Here is a 23,053-nt window from a genome sequence, read left to right as displayed (position 1 = left end):
TTTTTTATTTTCATCACAATACTTTAACTCTTTACACTTTTAACACTAAACTTTTATACCTTTTTATTTTCTTTTATTTTCACAACAAACTTTCTATTCTTTTGTTTCATCACAATATTTTAACTCTTTACACTTTTATCACTAAACTTCTATACTTTTCGATTTTCTTTTAATTTCACCAAAACATTTTTATTCTTTTTGTTTTCACCACAATACTTTAGCATTTTTCACTTTTTAGTTCTAAACTTTATACTTTTTAATTTTCTTTCTTTTTATTTTTACCACAACACTTTAACTGTTTACACTTTTAGCACCTAACTTTTATACCTTTTTATTTTCTTTTAGTTTCACCACAAACTTTTTTTTTCTTTTTATATTCAGCACAATAATTTAAATCTTTACACTTTTAGCACTAAACTTTTATAATTTTTGTTTTTTTTATATATTTTTACCACAAAGTTTTTATTTTTTTTAATTTTCATCACAATACTTTAACTCCTTTCACTTTTAACACTAAATTTTATAATTTAATATTTCAGCCTCTTACACTTTTAAAACTAAACATTTATACATTTTGATTTTCTTTTATGTTCACCACAACATTTTAGCGTCTTAAACTTTTAGCACTAAATTATTATGCGAACTAGTTTCACTTTCACACAAAAAGTTTATTGTTCCTTTAACAGTCACATGCAAAGAATAGTAATCTTTTAATTCTTTTTATATTTACCACAACATTTTAAATCCTTACAATTTTAGCACTAAACTTTTATGCGAACTACTTTCACTTTCACACAAAACTTTTAATGTTCATTTTTTAACTGACAAATGTCAACTTTGTTTTATTCTTAATCATTTAAATAATGCATGTTTTCTTCAAACAGTTTGTGGTATGTTAACCTCGATCCATGAACGCACACCTATTTGTAACGCATTATCTCATCGTATTGAAATGTCGTAACTAATATACTTATTTCTATACATTTTGTTATTTCTATCAAAAAATTATTTTAATAAATTTGAATAATTTTTTCTATTAAGTCGTAACAAATATAATGTCTCCCGGGGCAACGCCCAGGTGACATATCTCGTTACACATAAACCCAAAGCCACATACCATTTGTACACAGTTGACCCAAAGTTGACCGGTTTACCTGTGATAGTCGGTAATATTGGTCAACCGTGTACAAAAAAAAAGTATGTGGGTAAACCTTATCAATAAAAAAGTATAATGGGCAACCGTGGACAAATGGGAAAGTACGTTGGTCTTCCCGTGATTAATCCTTTTTGTTTTTGAAAATAAGAGGGACTTTTGATGGTCCACGAATGCACAACTTATGTTTTATTTAAATTAGACAAGAAAGTAAATAAGCAAGTAAATAACAATAACGATACCAGGTTCAATTGTAGTACATCAATGCAAGGATAATCATATGTATCATTGATTAAACGATGAATACATGGTTGATCTTACACACTTGACTTACAAGAATACAAAAGAACAATGGTAATTGCTAAGCCTAGACACACTAAAAACTTAAACAATTACAAGTGATACACACTTTCAAGGTGACTAACACGTTTGATACAATGTGGCTGTGTTGCTTTATATAGAGGAAGACTTGGGGCAACACAACCTTCTTTGATTGTGACTTGATGGTGGTTGTCGACATCCAATTGGCTCATGGTACTTGAATCATGTGCCCTTGTCTTCTATACCAAATCGGGTATGAGAGAGAGAACCCTTGCTTTGGTCCCAACATGTATCTTTGCCATTTAAGGCACGTTAAAGTTGGAAGAACCACCATGTGACTCTTGTCTTCATGTGATTTGAATGCTTCCCGCCATGATGAACTTTTGGTCAGCATGCAACCCGTTGAAGAGAGTCACTGGACTCACTGAAGACTTGCAGACTATGCATGTCAGCGAGTAAGTCTTATCAGCGAATCCAGGTCTCAACAATCTCCCCCTATTCGCCGAAGAGACTTGCAGAATAAGTAAGAAGAATGTAATATGAACAAAAGATGTCTTTTATATCATCAAAGTGAATTACAAGCTAAGCATAAAGCTTTTACAAAGTTGACATCTAAAGATTAGCAGCTTCTATCTCCCAAGCGTCTTCCTGCTTGGCAATTCTCAGCACTGGATTTTCTCTTCTCGCTGGCTTCATTAATTCCTCATCAATCTTGCTGATTACAGATCTAGCACTAATCATCTTTGCAAATCTTCTTCTGATGCTGATCAGGAAACCAATAGATGCTTGTTCAATTTCTGCCATTCTAAAGAAGAGTTGATCGTTTCTGAAATTTTGGAAGAATATGCCAGCAGGGTCTTCAAGTATTTTCCCTTCTTCAAAAGAGCACCTGGGAGGAAGCCTCAAATTCAATCCAGCATCACTAGAAATATGAGGAAGGTCAGCAGGCAAGGGTTGCATGGCACGCTTTCTTTTCAGGACACGCTTGCTTGCTAAAGAGGAGACAGCTGCTGGAGATCCAAAGACTGCCCTCAGCATGGGTAGGTCTGCCTTGAACTTGGTTTCAAACTTCAATGCCCTTTCAAAGTAATTTTTCAGCATCCCCTGAAGTTGTTCATAGCTGGCAGCCTTTTTATCCTTGATAATCATATAGATTTCATACCACTCTGAAGCCCCCAAGTTGGTCAGCTTTACATCTTCAATCTTGGTTGGGGCGCTGTGTCCTTCCCTTAGGAACTTCAGATTGGTTTTAGTTCCCATGGCAGCTTTATGAGCTTCAACTGCTGTGATTCTCTCAGGCCTCTTCCTATCATTCATGATCTTCAACCACTTGGCCTTCTCCACTTCAAATTTTTCTCTCTTTTCCTTCAGTAGCTGCTCTACATCAGCTTGCTTTTGCCTGTAGAGAGCTTCAGGCCCACCAGTGGTCAGCAGCATTCTTTGCTCTCCATCCATTTCATCTTTCTCCAAGAGGACCAGCTGCTTGATATACTCAAGATTTTTCTTTTTATTTTCTTTATTTACTTTCTGCCTATCCAGCTCCTCCAGGGCCTCCTCTTGAGTTTTTCCCTCAGCAGTAATTGATAATATGTCGATGACTTGAAACTGATTTCCTGCTGGGGATGTGATGGATACATTTTGTGCAGTCAGAGGCGAGGGACTCTTGAAAAAGCCAGTATCAGTCAGCTACTTTCTTTGTGCTCCTGTTATTTTAGAGACTTCAGCATTTCCAAGGAAGCGAGGATGGAAAATATTGAGCACTTCCATGGATGTGTCCCTAGCCATTTCTTGTGCAAATCCGGCTTCCCAAGCTGTTCTAACTGCACGAGGACTCATTTCCTCTTCTTCTTCAATTTGGGGAGCTTCAGCAACTATCAATTGTTGCTCCCCCTCAGCACTTGCCTCTCCAACTGTCTCCCCCTCAACATCAGCAGGGGGAACTTCATCAATTCTTGTCTCCCCCTCAACATCAGCAGGGGGAGAGTTAACCTTGTCTTCACTGACGACCACTATTGCCAGTTCATCTTGTTTATCAGTGGCCGCTGCAGTGTTTTCTTCACTTGCAACCTTGTTAGCTGAAGCTTCATATATATCATTTACAGCTTTATTAACAGCTTCACTGACAAGTGCCATTACGGCAGCATCAACTTTCTCCCCCTTGGAGGTAGTATCATTAATAACTACCTCCACTGTCGCTGTTGGAGCTGCCTGCTGTTGAAGAAGTTGGGACAACATCTTCTTAATGTCCCCAACCTCTTGCTCCAACTTTTTTTGGCACTTACGATCTTCCTCAGTAAATGAGACTTGAGGAGGAGGAAGACTGGCCATTGTAGTTTCCAAGGCATTGATAGCCTTGGTGTTGTCTTCAACTTGGGTGGTAAGACGAGAAACCAGGTCAGCAACTGTTTTTACTTCAGCAGCAGCAGATTCACTGCTGCTGGATGCCTTCTTTGCTGAGAACCGTATAGCAGTTCCAATTTTGCACAGCGATCGTAAGAACCCACGAATGGCCTGCTGATCCCTTTTGATAACATTTGTATAAGTGCGCAACTTTTCTTAATCAGCAGCCATAGAGACAGATTTTTCTTTAAGAGTCTCAATGCTGGCAGTGTTTTCATTTTGCTTGTTGTACCAGCTCTCCAAGATCTTCACCAATCTGTCATCTTCATGAGTTTTAAGTTGAACAGCGAGTGTGGCAGCCTTGGTGAGATCATTTAATTGGTGTTCCACTCTGGCCAGCCTGTCAGCAATTTGAGAATCGACAGGTGTGGCAAGAGTTAGCACCTCAGCTTCTTCAGGATTAGCTGCTGCATTGTCATTAGCAGCAGCTTCTTGTACATTTTCGTTGTCAGCTGCTGCAATGTCATCAGCAGCAGCAGCTTCAACATTTTCATTGATGGCTACTGCATTTTCATCAGCAGCAGCAGCCTCTTCTTCAACCTCCATATCACTTGCCTCAATTTCATCAGCCTGGATGGAGGAATCCAGCTGTAATTCGTCAGTAACAAACTCTCCCAACTCAAGATCACTTTCCTCCTTATCATCATCATCTTCTTCAACATTTCCTTCTTCCTCTATATTACCAACCTCAACCTCCATCCTTTCATCCAACGAGAAATTTAGAGGGGTAGGGGAACCGGGTGCCTCAGCTTCAGTGTGTTGTATCACCAAAGCATCATCGGCCGTAGACTTTGTTGTCTCTAGAATCACCTGGGATATGGCTGCTGACAACGACTCAGAGGGTTGAGAAGAAGAAGAGGGAATGATTTTGTTCGGTGGACTCAACTCTAATGGGCTGGGGTGGCCCTTGATCTTCACCAACCTCGCCTACAGAAGTTTGAGGTGGTTGCTTGCGGTTACCCTTTTTCCCGTCAGCAGCCTTTTTTGAGGCTGCTGATGGGCTGGCTGGGTCTCTATTGTCCGTGGGCAATGAGGACTTCTTAACCTTAGTAGTTTTGCCCTTTGATACTCGCTGCTGCTGTTTTGGGACAGCAGCAGGAGGTAAGTGGAAGAAGATGCAAGTGTTTTGGTTTTCTTAGGAGCTTTGGAGGTTGCTGGGGGGATTATCAGCATACCAGCTCCAGCAGGGTTGGGTCTATAGACGTCGGGATATATAGAATAAAGTACCTGTTTCATTGCTGGGGTGAGCACAACATACTTTGAATCGAACTGCTCAGGGTCACAAGCGGGAATCTTATAAACAGAGCTTGCAACCCTTGGAGAGAGAATGAAATGAGCCCCTTCAGGGAGATATTTTTCCTTCAGCTCCTTCTTGAAAATCAGTGAGAGAAAGCGTGTAAAGGGCACTGAGCTTGATCTGTTCTTTATTGTGACCTTCCCCTTCAGGTCTTCAAAAATTACGCTGGCAAAGTCAATGTTGCGACCATTTGCCAGCGCATATATCATCTGCATTTGTGCAGCAGTGGCTTGATCAAAAGAGCCACTGTTGCCACCCAGACACTGGATTACATGGGTGAACAGCAGCCTCCATACTCCTGGCAGATATTTCTTCTGAGGGTTGCTGTGCACAGGTTGTGTAGGTTCCATGTTGGTCCCATACCCAATGGTTAACAACCATTCCTTCCACACTCCAACGGGGACCAACTCCACATATGGATGCTCTTCTGATTGTTTAGGAAGACGAAGAGCATCTCTTAATGAGTCTACAGAGATGGAGATAGTGTGTTCTCCTTTAAGTACAGTTCCAGTGATGGTGCTACTGGCAACCTTGTAATCACACGTCCACCAAAACTCTCTCAAGAGATGGACACACATTTCTTTTGGATCAGAGTACATAGCCTTTCTGGCAGGACATCCCATGATGAAATCCAACATAGAGAAGTATCCTTTGGTTTTAGATGGGATCTCTTCAGATCCCAGAAAGATACTTGATTAGAAGAATTAATGCCTTGATTATCATATACCTTAGAGTTGAGATAAGAAAGATTTTGTTGTTCAGGAGCAGATGAAGAAGCCATTTTAGATGAGAGTTAAGATAAAAGAAGATTAGAAAGATGAATGTTTTTAAGGGAATATGAAAGATTTGAAAGAATATGAAAGATTTTGGAAGTTTAGAACGAAAGAAATGAACATAAAAGAAGGTGAAGAGGAAGAGATTTGCATATATATGGCATGGATATGGGTCCCATGACTGCAAAAAGTGAGTTGTCATGTGTACTCTCTTTCATACGTGGCATAAAAATAATATTTTAAAATAATAGGACACTGTATGTATATACGTATGAGAGAGGTATGATGTGACTATATGAACCACGATTTCAACTGTACTCAAGTTCATACGGCGCGTATAGTGTACAAGTTGCCCATTTGGGAGGAAATCGAGGTAACCGTTTGAGATATATATAATAAAATATTAACAAAAATACGTAGTGGAATACACTAAGATAAACTGAGGTATCCACTGAAGAGTTTATATAATTTTGAGGGAGTAATGGTTACCAAGTTTTAATCAGCACCACAAAGACAGAAAGAGTGGATGCTGATGAGCATTAAACAATTTTTGGCAAATTGTAAGCCATCAACGGATTTTAGAAGTCTTTACCAGCAGCCGTTTGCTGCTGGACTAGATAAGGACTTTCAGCACCCATTACTTTTGTTATGCTTTTTCCCAAAGCATCAGGGATCAACGGATTTTAGAAGTCTTTACTAGCAGTCGTTTGCTGCTGGACTAGATAGGGACTTTCAGCACCCTATTACTTTTGTTATGCTTTTTCCCAAAGCATTAGGGATCAACGGATTTTATGTGTCGTTACCACAGCCGTTTGTTGTGGACTGGATGGAAACTTTTGGCTTTCCATTGCCTTTATTTTGCTTTTTCCTAAAGCAACAGGGATCAGCGAGTAAAAAGGAAGAGCTCGCTGATGACTTTGACTTAAGAAGTTGCTGCTCATCTTCATAAGAGGAATATGGGCAGCAAAACATGAGTGATCATGTTGTTGAACTTGTAGAATCACCATTTAACATTCCCAACCTGCTGAGAAGATCCTTGAATCTTTTTTCATCTAAAGGTTTAGTGAAGATGTCAGCGAGTTGGTCATCAGTGGGGATGAAGTAAATTTCAACATCCCCCTTCATGACATGATCACGAATGAAGTGATACCTAATGTCAATATGCTTAGTTTTGGAATGCTGAACAGGATTATGTATGATAGCAATAGCACTAGTGTTATCACACATGATGGGGATCTTAGAAAAATTTAGGTCATAGTCAGCAAGTTGGTTTTTCATCCAAAGGATTTTTGCACAACAACTTGCTGCAGACACATACTCTGCTTTAGCAGTGGAGATGGAAATTGTATGCTGTTTCTTACTAGACCAACTAGTCAGCCTTCCCCCCAACAGTTGACATCCACCACTGGTACTTTTCCTATCTAACATGCAACCAGCATAGTCGGAATCAGAGTATGCAACTAAATCAAAGTTAGAATCCTTGGGATACTAGAGACCTAGAGAGGAAGTCCCTTTGAGATATTTGAAGATACGCTTGACAGCGAGAAGGTGAGACTCCCTGGGTGATGCTTGATACCTTGCACAAAGGCAAGTAGCAAACATAATGTCAGGACGACTCGCTGTGAGGTACATCAGTGAGCCAATCATTCCACGATAGAAGGTGGGGTTCACATGCTTACCATCAAGGTCAGCATGGAGATTGTTTGGAGGAGACATGGGAGTACGCTTTGTGGTGATATTGGACATATCAAATTTGGCCAGCATGTCTCGTGTATACTTTTCTTGGTTTATAAAGATGCCATCAGTGAGCTGACGAATTTGTAGACCAAGGAAGAAGGTTAGCTCACCCATCATACTCATTTCAAAGTGAGAAGACATTAGGGAGCTAAATTTATTGCAAAGTTTCTTACTGGAGGATCCAAATATGATGTCATCGACATATATTTGCACATAGAGAACATGAGCACCCTTTCTATAGATAAAGAGGGTGCTGTCTATAGATCCTCGCTGAAACTCATGAGAAAGAAGAAATTCAGAGAGAGTGTCATACCAAGCTCTAGGAGCTTGTTTAAGACCATATAATGCTTTATAAAGACGATAGACGTGGTTTGGCTTGGTTAGATCTTCAAAACCAGGTGGCTGCTCCACATAAACTTCTTCTTCGAGTTTTCCATTTAGGAAAGCACTCTTGACATCCATTTGATATACAGTGAAGTTTCGATAAGCAGCATGTGTTAGGAATAAGCGTATTGCTTCAAGTCTAGCCACTGGAGCAAAGGTTTTGTCATAGTCGACACCTTCTTCTTGAAGGTAGCCTTGAGCTACTAACCTAGCCTTGTTGGGTATAAAAACACCATCTTTGTCCATCTTATTTCTATAAACCCATTTAGTTCCAATGGGTTCTTTGCCAGGAGGAAGAGGCACTAAGAACCAGACATGCTGTCTTTGGAATTGTGTTAGTTATTCTTGCATGGCAGCAACCCATGATGGGTCAACCATGGCCTCTCCAATATTCTTAGGAGTGATCATTGACAAGAAGTTAACATATAGACATGTGTTTCTAGTCGATGATCTAGTCACAATACCCTGCTGAGGATCACCAATAATTTGGTGAGCAGGATGACTTGAAGTCCATTTAAGTGATGGGACACTTGATGAACCTAGAGTGGCATCGGAAGATATTTGCATGGGATCAGCAGGAGAAGAATAAGAGGAGAAATCAATGGTAATAAAAGGATCAAGAGGAGTTTGATCAGTGGAGCCATTTGACTGATTTGAGTTATCAATGATGGGGTCATCAGCAGACACCATGTCTTCAGTGTTAGCTGAAGCATCATGAAACTCATCATCAGCAGAGTCATCAACTTGCACATCATCAGCCAGTGATCTAGGTTTGGCTGATGCAGCATAGATTGACCTTAAGATAGGCTCAACTGGCTCAATCGTATAGATATGAGCAGCAACTTGCTCCAGCTCAGGGTCTGCTGAACTATCCTCAGTGAGTTGCTGATCAAGAGGAGGTGAGAAAGAAGCATCAACCTATGAGTCAGCATCCTCCATAGGAGGATTAGTGAACTCATTGAAGATCTCTTCAGTAGAAGATGGCTGGATATCTTTAAGAGCAGATGAGCTTTCATCAAAAGTGACATGAATGGATTCATCCACTTTTTGAAGTCGAGTATTGAATACTCTAAAAGCTTTGCTAATGGAAGAGTATCCAACAAAGTAACCATCATTAGCTTTAGGATCAAATTTGCCTAAATGATCCTTATTATTAAGAATAAAGACAGGACAGCCAAATACATGGAAGTATTTGATTTGAGGTTTCTTTCCTCTTAAAACTTCATATGTTTTTTTGTCATGTCTTTTAACAATGAGACATCGATTTTGAGTATGACAAGCAGTGTTGACTGCTTCAGCCCAAAACCTACTGGGAAGAGAGGACTCACTGAGCATAGTACGTGCTGCCTCTATAAGAGTTCTATTTCTCCTTTCAGCAACACCATTTTGCTCAGGAGTTCTAGTGGAAGAGTAGTTTTGTGAGATCCCTTGATCAGCACAAAAAGTTTCAAGAGTGTGGTTTCTAAACTCAGTGCCATGATCACTTTTGAGTTCTTTGACCCTTATGCTGTTGAGATTTTCCATTTTCTTAATGAATTTGATAATTTCATCAGCAACATCACTCTTAGAATTAAGAAAAATTGTCCAAGTATATCGTGAATATTCATCCACAATTACTAAAGTGTATCTGCTACCTTTTAGACTTTGGACATTCACTGGTCCAAAAAGGTCCATGTGAAGAAGGTGAAAGCAACCCTTAACAGAGTTAGCTTGTTTAGTTTTGAAAGTAGCTCTATGGCATTTGCCTTTTTCACAAGCACCACAAAGTCTATCTTTTTCAAAGGACAGGGGAGGAAGGCCACGAACAAGGTTCTTTTTGGCAGGTGAGTTTATGGTTTTGAAATTCACATGCGACATACGCTTGTGCCATAACCAATTCAACTCGGATGCTGACTTAGCAAAGAAACAAGTCTCACTATCAGTCTTGATAGGAGTGAAGTCTACAAGATATACATCTCTTTTTCTTGGTGCAACCAAGACGACTTCCTTGTTGATGTTTACTACAGTGCCTTGATGTTTATCAAGGATTACCTTGTAGTCAACATCACATAGTTGACTTATGCTGATGAGATTATGCTTTAATCCATTTACATAAGCAACTTTTGAGAATTTTATGAGGCCATTAGAAAGAAGACCATACCCTTCAGTCTGTCCAGTGGAGTTATCACCAAACACCACTGTAGGACCAGGTGCCTCAGTATAGTCATCCAGCAGGGACTTAGAGCCTGTCATGTGTTTTGAACAACCGCTGTCCAAATACCACACTCCTTTACCTAGCGAGCCCTGCATGGATGAAAAGAAAGAATTTAAGGTTTTTGTTCATCCATTGCTATGTCAGTAGGATTATCTGAAGGTACTTCAGGGGAGGATATTGGCTCTACAGAGAGAGCCTCCTCAAGAGTAATGTGATCTCCCACAGAGACAGGGGTAGTGTTATCTTCATTGGTGGGCATTATGCTGGTTTCATTACTATGAAGATATGCATAGCTGCTCACTACATCAGGAGCGCTGTACTCAACCAGCATTGAGGGTTGTCCCCAAGCATTTGAAATAACCCTTTGAGAATGGGGAATTTCAAAGCGCTGAGCAGCAACGTATTCAGCAATGCTTGCATTTGTGACAGAGGAGGTGTCACTGATAACAGGTTCAGTAGAAAGGTTCTCACTGATCCGTGTAGAGGAGGAAGATGTTTCAGTAGCTGTAGAGATGTTTGGTTGAAATACAACCGTTGGAGCATCTCTTGGGCTGTATAAAACACATTCAGAGGCAACATGTCCTTTGCTGCTACAAAGATAGCATTTTTTGTCAGAGGGATTACCTTGATTTTGAATGAGAAAGTCCCTCAGCTGAGAGGAAAGATCATTTACTCGCTGAGTAAGTTCATTTATTTGTGGAGTAGAGGAAGAGGAAGCCTTGCTCTTTTGCTTAGACTTGGACTTAATCCTTTGTCTAAGTTTAGGCGGGGGCAATTGAGGAACAGGACCAAGTATGGATTCACCATGATGATTTTGAGGATTCTGATGTCCTCTAATCATAGTCCATGCTTGCTTTCCAGTAGGATAGGAAGAAGAGGAACCCTGCTGAGACTGATTCTCATGATTAGGAGTTGTGGATCTGACTTGACGTTTTGGAGTGACTGACCTCATTTGCCTATGAGGTAGATACTCCCTATTGGATACTGAGGATTGACTATGCTGAGAGGGCACTTGTCCTCTTTGTGGAGTAGTAGGTCTCATTTGCTGATGTGGCAAATGTCCTCGCTGAGGAGTTATATGCCTTACCTGCTGATGAGGAAAGTGTTCTCGCTGAGGAGTGGCAGATCTGTTTTGAGAAGGCAGTCTTCCTCTTTTAGGAGTAACATGCCTTAGATTTTATTTTGAAGGCATTGATTGAGATACTGTATTAGTTTGAGCATCAACATGTACAGCCTTTGTGGGAAGTACTTGCTGGTGTCTTACATCAGCGAACCTAACCCTTCTGCTCATTTGATGATCAGACATTGAATTTGTATGGGTAGGTTCCAGCTGAGATGAAGATTGAGCACTAGAGTGTTGCTGAACGACATAATTGACTCGCTGAGGGGTACCATAGTCATAGGGAGCAGCAATAGTGCTTCTTTTAAAGGGCTCGACACCTTTTGTAGATAGACGCTGAGGAGCAATGGGTACATACCCATCACTTGAGATATCCCCTTTAAAAGTTCTTGGAGGAGAATGTTAAATTCTCCCTTCATGTGGCATCATGCCAACAATGGGAAGATGGGAGAACATGTCAAAAGTACTGGTTGAGGTACTGGTACTTTTAGCATTTGAGGAAGGGGGAACACTGGTGGATGCTGTAGCCTTAGAATCCATCTCAGCATGGTAGTCATTTTGTCCCTTGACAAAATACCACTTTTTCAAAAGTTCTTGAGAGATGGAAGATGAACAAGGTAGAGGAATGGAGATTTTAGGCTTTACATCATCATTAAAAGAGTCAGCGATAGAGGCAACAACATCAAAATTGCCACCAATTACTGCCTGTACTTGAGCAGGGACTTGCTCGCTCAAGCATTGATGATGAAATTTAGAAGCCTTTGACCAGGAGGTCACAATCTTCTTTAGATTTGAAACTTCAGCCTTGAGAGTTTCATTCTCAAGTTGAAGTTTCTGAGTCATCAACTCATGAGATAGAAGTTCAACATGAACATTTTTCAATTTCACAAGTTTTTCAGATTTTTCACTTAACTCTACTCCAGCAGAGTTAAGTTTAGATTGAAGTTCAGCACATAGACTTTCTACGAACTGAAGATCACAAGACAAGGACTCAATAATTTTGGTCTTGTCTTGATTAGAAGAGGAAGAAAGAAGAGAGTGTACCTTTTTAACAGTGACCTTCACCCACTGACTAGAGGAGACTTGATCCTTTGTCAGAGCATCACTGTCAGCAAGTGCCATAAGGCACATGGCATCAACATAATCGTCATCATCAGAATCATCTGAGTCAGCCCAATCATGTTCTTCAGCAATTAGACCTTTTGCTGGAACTTTGACATCCTCTGTTTCAGCCACCTTAGCCTTCAGCTGATAGTATTTGTTCCTATATTCATCAGCAGATTTGGAAGGATTAGTTTTGGGAGCAGCAGGATTGGGTAAAGAGACTCTGCACTCCTTCTGGTAGTGGCCTTTTCTGCCACACCTCCAGCACTCTTCCTGTGATTTATCGACAGGAGGTTTGAGGGGAGTAACCGTTTTGCGATTATTCCACCTTCTGGAGTATCTTCTACCAGCAACCAGGGCAAAGCCCATGAAGTCATTAAACAAATCTTGTTTTTCTTCATCATCCAGCTCATCAATAAGGGTCTGAATGGATGCTGGAAGATTAGAAGTACTGGCACCATCATAGAGATCGATGGGCTCAGTAGAAACAAGAGCGATAGGGTCAGAAATAGGATGAGAGGAGATGCTGACAGGATAAGAAGAAGAAGGGCCAGCATGTCTTTTGGCATCAGCAGAGGCTCGAATATTTTGAGCCAATGCTCTTTCTTCAAATTGAAGAGTGCCAAAAAGTTCTTCAAGATCAAAATCTTGGATTTTCTTCGTAGTACGAAGAGTTTGTCTTAAGTTTTGCCACTTAAGAGGAAGAGAGTGGATGAATTTATGACATACCTCAAAGTTATAATGGGTAATGCCAACATTTGTCATATCATTGAGCAACCCTTTAAAGCGAGTATAGGTGCTCTCAAGACTTTCATCAGGAAGAGAGAAGAAGTTTTCATAAGCTCTTTTCAAATCAATTTTCTTGATTTTGATGAGATCAGCAGATCCTTCATAGGTGCTGACAAGTCTGTCCCATACTTCCTTTGAAGAGGGATACTTGATGACTAGTTTCATGATTTCAGTGGGAAGAGTAACGATAATCATGTTTTTCAGTCTAGCATCAAGATTTACCAGCTTTCTTTCTTCATCTGTCCATTGAACCTCTGGTTTAACCAGGTCAGTGACTATCTCAGGAGCTTCAGGTGTAGCTCCTGGAGTCCTTTGGACATACATCGGTACGTATGGACCCACAGTTAATATGGTCATTAAATAGGGTTCCACACCAGAGACGTGAAGAAGCATCCTCTCCTTCCAAGACCCAAAATCTTTGGGCTCGAACTTAGGAGGTGTCGACACGTAGCCAAAGTCACATGTGTTCACAAGGCTGGGAACAGAAGACATGTTCTTGTTTTAGAAAGAGAAGATTTCAGGAAAAATTAAAGAACAGAAGTTTTAAATGTAAACACAAGGAGGCAAACAGATCTTGTTCCCATGATTTAGGAACGGTGGCTCTGATACCACTTGATGGTCCACGAATGCACAACTTATGTTTTATTTAAATTAGACAAGAAAGTAAATAAGCAAGTAAATAACAAGAACAATATCAGGTTCAATTGTAGTACATCAATGCAAGGATAATCATATGTATCATTGATTAAACGATGAATACATGGTTGATCTTACACACTTGACTTACAAGAATACAAAAGAACAATGGTAATTGCTAAGCCTAGACACACTAAAAACTTAAACAATTACAAGTGATACACAAAACAAAACCAAACACAAAAACCCAATTAATTATACATATATATATATACATATACATATACAATATACATACCTTCAAAGCCGGTGAATCACAACGAATAATTCTACATAAAACACAATCATTTATTTGTTGCTTCTCGAAATTGTAATGAGAAGACGATACAAATGATGAAGATAAAAGACGAAGATCTGACGACTCCCACATATTCGGCGGTGGTCGGAAAATTTGGAACTTCGACGGTGGTCGAGTGGTGTTGGCCGCTTACAAAGAGACACCTGAAGATAAAGACATATCTGCTCATCAGATCTATTTTCTTCTGATTCATATATATATCACACACACACACATATATATATAGGGGGGGTTGAATATAAACATATGTGTGTGTACAAGAGTATTATTCATATGTACAAATAAAGGGTGTTGGCGCGATGGTGGTTGGCGGCAGTGCTGGTGGCCGGAGTTGAGTAGGAGAGAAGGAGTTGGTGGTTGTTGACCAAATGCTCAAAACTTGTAAGATTAGCTGGGTGTTAGGAAGTGTCGATATATATGATATGATATATGTGATTTGTTTTTTTAACAGCAATATAAAATGTAGATACATTGATTAGTAACATACGCAGGTATAGATTGATTGCTGGGTAAAAAGAGTGTGTTCAATTGGAATGACTAATATACCCTCATGTGCATTGCACATGAGGGTCTTGACGGAATCCAACTAACGTCTGTTAGTGCGAGAGATATGCAATGATACAAAAGGTCACCTTAGGGGTATGTAATAATACAAAAATATGAGAAGGGTGAAGCTTAATAATATGGTATACCACATGGGTATGTAATGAAATTTTCTCTAAATTAATATTGTCTAATGGTTGTCCAATTTAACATAAAAATGTTTTTTCCTTATACTTTTAACCAAAATTGTCGTTCTTTCAGATATTTTGGTCTTTTAAAATTTATTGTACAAAGTTAATATGATATCTCCGTTAATTCGTCTTTCTATTTTCTATAATGATTTATATGGTATTTTCATTTCTTTTTTGTATTTTACATATAGTAGTATAACTTTAATGCATTTTCATTCCTTTTTTTTTTTTTTCGTTTTGTCATATTTTGATATAGTTGCTACATGATTACCATTTCTTTTTTATTACTTCAACTATTCATAGAATTGGTTACGTAAATCCTAACACACGTTTATATAAGAAACAAATGAATGTATCTTTCACTTATATAAGGTCTCTGAAAACAACCTTATGTCTCTTGGGGCAAATTCCGGGTAACATAACTAGTTTATTTGAAATGATGTTTTCCGAGCTATTCCTCAAGTTTTACGTTATGTGACAACTAGATTAAACCCGCACGTTGTGCGGTACTAACTGATAACATAAGTAAAAAATACAATTACAGATAGTTACATTATTATTCATAATATTAAAATATGTCCGATTACGACTAATTCAAACAACAAAATTATAGTTTATGAATATATGATATACGTCAAATATGTTTATTTTTTTGAACTACAAATATAATACACTACTAAATTACATCATTGTCAAGGATTGAACCTTGGTTTATACTCCAAGAGGCAAGACTTTCTACCACTCCACCTAAATGGTAATAACTACGTCAAATATGTAGTATAACTACATCAACAAACAAATTACAAACAAAACTATACAAACTTAGCCAATAGAACATGGAGAGAGAAGCATAAAAAAAAAGAATTAATATAATTGGTGCATCTCATATGACAAGTGAGTTTGTATAATTTTGTTTATAATTTGTTTGTCAATTTAGAATTTCCCATTTGTAAATCACAAAAAATTATATATCTTTGTGAAAAAGAAATCCATCCATTAAGTTTTAAGAGATATACATGAAATAAAATTAAATTAGGAAAACAATGTATAACCGATTCTGGATATATATACTTACTATAACTTTAATATAATATAATTATTATAAACATAAATAAAAAATCTAGAAGAAATCCATCAATGACTTTAGGCGATATACATTAATAAACATAAGAAATCTATCCATCCATTCCATTAAGATATACTTTGCCATCTTATACACTTTGCCGTCTTATTTTATTTTTAACTTGTTTTTATTATTACTTAATTAATGATGATGATTAGGCTAAAGTATAATTTTTAAATTGTGTTTTAATGATGATTAGGATAAAGTGTAACTTTTTTTAAAGTATGTTTAAAATTAGGAATTTAATGTAATTATGACAGTTAAGAAAAAATTCATCATGACATGAGTTCATAATTGTCACATAATAAAAAACGTATCATCTCTTAGTTATATATAGAGATTTTTGTGTGACACTAAATGTCATTTTATTTGTAGTTATAGTTTATAATTAACTTTCTTTTTATTTTGAATTAATTTGATAAAGGGTTAAGTGCTACGAAGTGTAATTAACTATGACCGAATGTCTATTGTATGCATAAACTATCAGAACCTCTATTGTATGCACGAACTTAGTAAAAACGTTTAAATCATGTAAATAGTATACGTGGCACCTCATATGAGCTGACACGTATAAGTTTTTGATTGGCTGACCATGGTTAGTTACACACTTTGAACATTTTTACTAAGTTCGTGCATACAATAGAGGTTTTGATAATTTGTGCACACAATAGACATTCGATCATAGTTAATTACATTTCGTATCATTTAACCCTTTGATAAATAGAAATACGTATCTACTTATTTAAATTTATATCAAAAAATAAGTTATTTATCATAAAAATATATGTAAAAGCAAACTATATACAATACGAAATCAATAATTACAAACAAATTAAACTAGAAGATGTGTTGTTATGCTTAGATGTAGCCACCTCCACATTTCTTTGCCACGAACAAAAGTGGGTAGAAACACTTGGCAATGGCCTTACAGCATACTCGTAACATCATTAGCATGTCTGGATATATGTTGATTGGACATGTTTAGATTTTCTGTAATCTTATTCTTTATACGTGTGTATATATATATATAGCTACATTATGATACAAAATTCATTATTCATTCAGCTTTGTGTAGTAATACGTAAACACATCATCCAATGACTTCGCCGGCGCCAACGGTAACACTTGTATCCGAATGCTTTATCAAACCACTTGGCGACGATCTCTCGCCCGAATCAAAACAACCTTTACATTTCACACCTTTTGAGCTTTCCTTTCTCAACTTCAACTATAGCCAAAAGGGTCTGCTTTTCGCTAAACCCGAAAACCAAAATAATAATTTCTCCATATCCGTATTCTTGGGTGACCTCAAAACCTCACTATCCACAACACTTACTCATTTCTACCCGCTTGCAGCCCGTTTAGCATCTCGAATACAACAAGACAAAGACCCACTTAATTCCTATGTTATCTACATTGACCCTAACAACAGCCCGGGGGTCAAGTTTATTCATGCAAAGACGGATGCTACTATATCCGATGTACTTAACCCTATAGAAGTACCGACAATTGTTCGTTCCTTTTTCGACCTTAACAATGCTATTAGCCATGATGGTCATACATTGCCTTTGTTGTCCGTACAAGTGACCGAGCTAGCCGATGGGATCTTTATTGGTGGCTCGGTTAACCACGTTATAGCAGACGCAACATCTTTTTGGCATTTCATGAATTCTTGGAATGAAATATTCAAATCAGGGGCTATCTCACGTTATCCGGTGTTTGAAAAACGGAGTTCGGATCCTATATGTATTCTTCCGTATGCATATCGTGATCAATTTATTGAACGATACGAACCTCCACAGTTACTACTTAAAGAGAGGTTTTTCCATTTCACTTGTGCATCAGTAGCAAGACTTAAGAAAAGAGCAAATGCCGAGTGTAATGGTACTCAAAAGATCTCGAGTTTACAAGCGGTGTCTGCTCTTTTATGGAGATGCATAACACGTGTAAGACGCTTACCAGAAGATAGTGAAACGGAATGTGTACTTGCGGTTTGCAACCGACGTAGGATAAACCCGCCTTTATCCGATGGTTACTTTGGTAGCCCGGTTGTCACAATAAAAGGAACAACAAAAGTAAAAGAATTATTGATGGCGGCAAATGGGCTTGGATACGCGGCATTGAAGTTAAATGAAGCGATCACAAACCAAGATGACGCGGCAGTGCAAAAATGGGTCGAGTCATGGTTTGGAAACCCGGTGGTGTATAAATTAAGTGCGAGGTTATCTCCATTGACAAACGTGGTAGTCATTTCGGGGTCACCCAGGTTTGATATGTACGGGTGTGAATTCGGGCTGGGGAAAGCCATTGCGGCTAGAAGTGGGTTTGCGAACAAAGCCAACGGGAGAATGGCAATGTATCCGGGTCGGGAAGGAGGCGGGAGCATTGATGTCGAAGTTTGCTTAACGGCCGAAACTATGAAGGATCTTCAACATGACCCGGAGTTCATAAGTGCTTGCTTTTAATTAGTGCAATTACGAAATGATCCATCCATCTCCTGTAATAATGGCCGGTACTACTTTTCAGTTTATTAATTAGTTGCAATAGTCAACTACGAGTAGAGTATATATATGTATGTAAATAAATGTTTTCTTTGCTCCTAAGTCCCAAGCTCTTATCTCATCCCTCATTTCCCAAAAGTTTACAATGAATACTTTTGACACATAAGAAATTAAAGTTAAAGAGGTAAGCGCCTAAGGACCGCGTTAAGAAGTTAATGTGATCATTTTCTTGCTCAATCACCATAAGAAATCTACTAACGGACTAGTTAACCTATAAAGTTAATGTGAACATATATATCATAAATATAAAGTTGATTAATGTGAATAAACTATTATTAAGTAAAATATTAATCTCTATTAATTATGAACTTACCACATTGATCAAAATTTGAGTGACGACTAGACTATCACGTTTTCCTGTTTTTTTTTTTTTTTAAATAACTCTTGATGTAATTTCTTATTTTTGATATTTTGCAGACCCTCAGAATAATTTTTTGGTAGAGGTCTTCATTCTGAGTCCGGGGTAAATGAGTAAATGAGTAAGTGAGGTGCACCCTTGGTCACTGGTAAGTAATGTATGGGCTAACCTAGCAACAGATATATGATGAAGATTGTCATTTTTACTTGGGCTAAATAGCTATATATTGTATCACATAACTGCTAATGACTTCAAGAGTTTAGTGTGGCCCAAGCCCAAACTTGCCAAAGTGAATCAATCAAGTTCTTTTTCTCTTTCGGACCAAATGATCTTTCACTCTTTTTTTCTTTCTCTAATTATATGGTTATTCTTATCTTATATTAATATAAATATGTTGTTGATAATTAATATCCGTTTAATAATTAGCCTATGTATGAACACCAAGACAATTACATTTCCTTACGCTCAATCGCCCCCGGAAATTAACTCGTGTAAGCATATGTTGAATTGCAAACCATAACCGTATCGAAATAAACCAAAGTGTACACAAACCAAAAAGGCAAGAAGCTTGAAATTTTCGAAAGGTGTGGATAATTATTACACAAAAACCAAAGTGTACACAAACCATTTGCTAGTTTCAATGGTCATTTGCGGCCCTTTTTTGGAGAAACCGACAGAAAAGATGTTACCTTGGAGATCTAAGATCAAATCTTGATTCACCATGATTTCGGGCATTACCTGTTCAGTGTGTGGACATACGTGTTATCACTCCTGTTCTCCAGGATTGTGCGGGTTCCAATTTTCAACATACTGTCCATTTTGGATGTCACTCACTCCTAGCATTTGCTATTTAAAATATATAGGGATAAGTATCCTGGAATGTAACAAACTTTGGACGAATATCTATAGTAGGAAATAACTAAAGTTTTGTGTATTGTATGTAAAAAACTTTAAAAAAATGTTTATTGTATGTAAGAAAACATACGTGGCAACCATATAGAGGTGCCACTTGTCTGATTTTAATTGGTTGAATACATTTTTTTACATACAATAAACATTATTTTTGAGTTGTTTACATACAATACACACAACTTTAGTTATTTCTTACTATAGACATTTGTTCAATGTTTGTTACATTAAAAGATACTTATCCCAAATATATAATACGAGTATGTATTTGTGGATTTTTTTTCTTTTTCTATATTATATCCTTAATTTCTTCTTGACGTGAGGTACAATAATATTAAGACATTTCTTAGAAATATTGAATTACTTGAAATTTAACGTCATCCAATATTCTTTATTCATTACCATATAATTATGGAGGTTCCACTCATCTATAAATTTGAGTTTTTATAATGATAGATTGAAAATTACCCTTAAAGTAGTCTTATTACATGATTAAAAAGCTTTATACATTACTGATCAAGACTTTTGGTTAGATATAATTTAGCCGTATGATTAAGTACAAATATTTGAAATATATATGATAACACTCGAGTAATAAATAAGAAGATATATATGTCGTCGTTATCATAATTCATAACCAATAATATCAATTACTTGGTATATTTTCAAAGTAGCTAGAAAGAAATTAATATAAACAAATTAAAGTTTTGGTAGACAAGATCTTTGAAAATACTTTCTTTTGAACAAGTCAAATATCTTAGACTGAGTTGAGCCATTTGTCGTGGATCCTATGTCCTATATATGCGTACGTTGCCTCCATGGTACTATAGCTAGTACGTACGTGTTTAGTCAAACACACAACAAAACAAATATATATATTATGACCATTAAGTCACCACATGGAGTGCATAATAGTCATTAGGCATACCTTCAAATTCTCACAGAAAAGACAATATCTATCTTTGTTCTTTTGTTTCTTTCATGTATATTCAGTTTTCTTTCAATCATATCATACATACCATTATGGCATAATATATGGACAGTTTTTAATTGTAATGGGTTATTAGTAGTCTTTTCCTAAGTGATATTCGTAAAAAATTTTTTGATTGATATACCAAAACTATGTAATACGGGATTGTACAGTTAGATATAAAAGTTACAATTTTTTTATATATTAATAAAAAATAATGATACAAGTATCATCTTCCTTTCCTTAATGGGTTTCATCCTAAGGGTTATAGGTTCAAATGTTATAAAAAAATAAAAAGTCTTTTTAAATTTTTCAACTAGAATTGCATGAAAGGGAGATATAGTTCGATATTGATACTAAAAGAGGATTTAACTTATTTAACACGTACATATTGAATGCATGTTTCTTACAAGAAGCCATGCATGCCAGTTATTACATTCATAAGCATAAATGCATATTGCATGATGAGTGCATGGGGAACCATCTTCTTAATACATGACATAAAATAACATGGTCCACCCTAAATGCCTCCGTATAGTAGTGATGATGATCAGTTTTGGTGAGCTTGTTTGTAAGCAGTTGCCTCGGCAAAAGTGGAGCAACACCTGCACCCTCCACCGTTGTAGTTGTTGTTGTAACCGCCTCCACCGCCACAGCAACCATGCCTGCATCCACCGCCGCTGCCTCTGCCGCCGCCTCCTCGGCCACCACCGCCGCCTCCTCCTCCACCACCACCGCTGCCTCCACGACCACCACCGTTATCGTGTCCTCCTCGTCCACCACCATTGTCATTTCCTCCACGTCCACCACCGTTGTTATTTCCTCCTCCACGTCCACCACCGTTGTTATTCCCTCCGCCGTGTCCACCACCGTTGTCATTCCCTCCTCCACGTCCACCACCGTTGTTATTCCCTCCACGTCCACCACCGTTGTCATTCCCTCCTCCACGTCCACCACCATTGTTATATCCTCCACGTCCTCCTCCGTTGTTATATCCTCCACTACCATGCTTGTCATCGAGTTCACCTAGTCATTCAAATAAAATAAAAAAAAACATATTGTTACTACTTACTTCATTAAGATATGTCGTCTCTTCTTTTATATATATACTCGTATAATATAAATTGTTGAAAAAGATAACATAAATTTAAAGAGAGATAGTTTACTTACTTTCCTTGGCCGAGACAACTTCGGAGGCAACAAGAAGGACTACAGCAAAAGCTAGGGCAAGAAGAAGCAATGCTTTTGAAGCCATATTGCTTGAGAATGAAGAAGTTTCTATATATGGAAGTATGATGAGGAAACTAGTGTGTTCTATGTTTCTATTTATAGAAGGATTTTATGCATGATCGACGCATGAGAACATATAATATATAGTAGTAATTGCTATGGTCCATGCATGTATAATTATTGGCCGGTTGGTTGGTATTTTGGGTCAGGGTCTGATTTCATTTTCATTGACATTTTGCAACACATTCTTATCCTACTTTGTACGTTACTTTTGTCTTTAAGAGTGTACTCACAGTTGCAATACTTACGTTGAGTTAATTTTGTTTGCAGATTCTGATAGATTTTAATGGAATTGGAATTGAATGTCATTTTTTAGTGTGTTTGGTTGTTTAATGATTAAAGAATATCATTTCGTTTGAATGTCCTCATTTGATGGAATCTCCATTCCATGGGGTAAGGAATCTCATTTCTTCCGTTAGTTAAATTTTCAAAAATGAAAAACATTCCGTCAAATTTCATTCCATCAGATTCCAAAATCTTTAACAGATTTCATTCATTCCAAAAAACATTCTGTGAACTAAAAGCGCCCTTAGATGAACATAATCTGTATGGTACTAAATTAAGTAGCATAGTATTCGTATAATTTGACACGAATACATGTTTTTAATTAGTAATATAATGTTTTTTTATGATGATTCCAGCTAAAAGTTTAATACGAGTAGTTAAAAAGGTAATGTAATACAAAAATAAAATACCATTAAAAATTATTGTATATATGTATGTAGTAAATAACAAAAAGAAAAGTCGATCTATTCAATTGTTTTTTAAAAAAAGTATTGAGAAATTTTTAGGACAAAAGATTTGTTAAGCAGTAAATGGGACTTCATCATTAAGGCCCATGC

General features: G+C 37.4%; 2 protein-coding genes across 2 annotated transcripts; one reads left to right on the top strand and one right to left on the bottom strand.

Moving 5' to 3' along the window:
• The first annotated feature begins 17,220 nt into the window (after nucleotides 1-17,220).
• Nucleotides 17,221-18,588, top strand: LOC122591901 (uncharacterized acetyltransferase At3g50280-like). Its single transcript, XM_043764125.1, has one exon. The coding sequence runs from the start codon at nucleotides 17,221-17,223 to the stop codon at nucleotides 18,586-18,588; it is 1,368 nt and encodes a 455-aa protein (XP_043620060.1).
• A 2,683-nt stretch (nucleotides 18,589-21,271) lies between these two features.
• LOC122594243 (acanthoscurrin-2-like) lies at nucleotides 21,272-22,772 on the bottom strand. The gene is made up of 2 exons (XM_043766715.1): nucleotides 22,092-22,772; nucleotides 21,272-21,947 (listed from the first exon to the last, which is right to left on the bottom strand). Exons 1-2 carry the CDS (start codon nucleotides 22,174-22,176, stop codon nucleotides 21,472-21,474), a joined length of 561 nt encoding a protein of 186 aa, XP_043622650.1. The 5' UTR covers nucleotides 22,177-22,772; the 3' UTR covers nucleotides 21,272-21,471.
• Between the last annotated feature and the right edge of the window lie 281 nt (nucleotides 22,773-23,053).

Source organism: Erigeron canadensis, chromosome 3 (assembly GCF_010389155.1).
Source record: "Erigeron canadensis isolate Cc75 chromosome 3, C_canadensis_v1, whole genome shotgun sequence".
In the NCBI taxonomy this organism is placed as follows: domain Eukaryota; kingdom Viridiplantae; phylum Streptophyta; class Magnoliopsida; order Asterales; family Asteraceae; genus Erigeron; species Erigeron canadensis.
The sequence above is the reverse complement of the archived record's forward strand: the minus strand, read 5'-3'. Positions and strand labels throughout refer to the sequence as shown.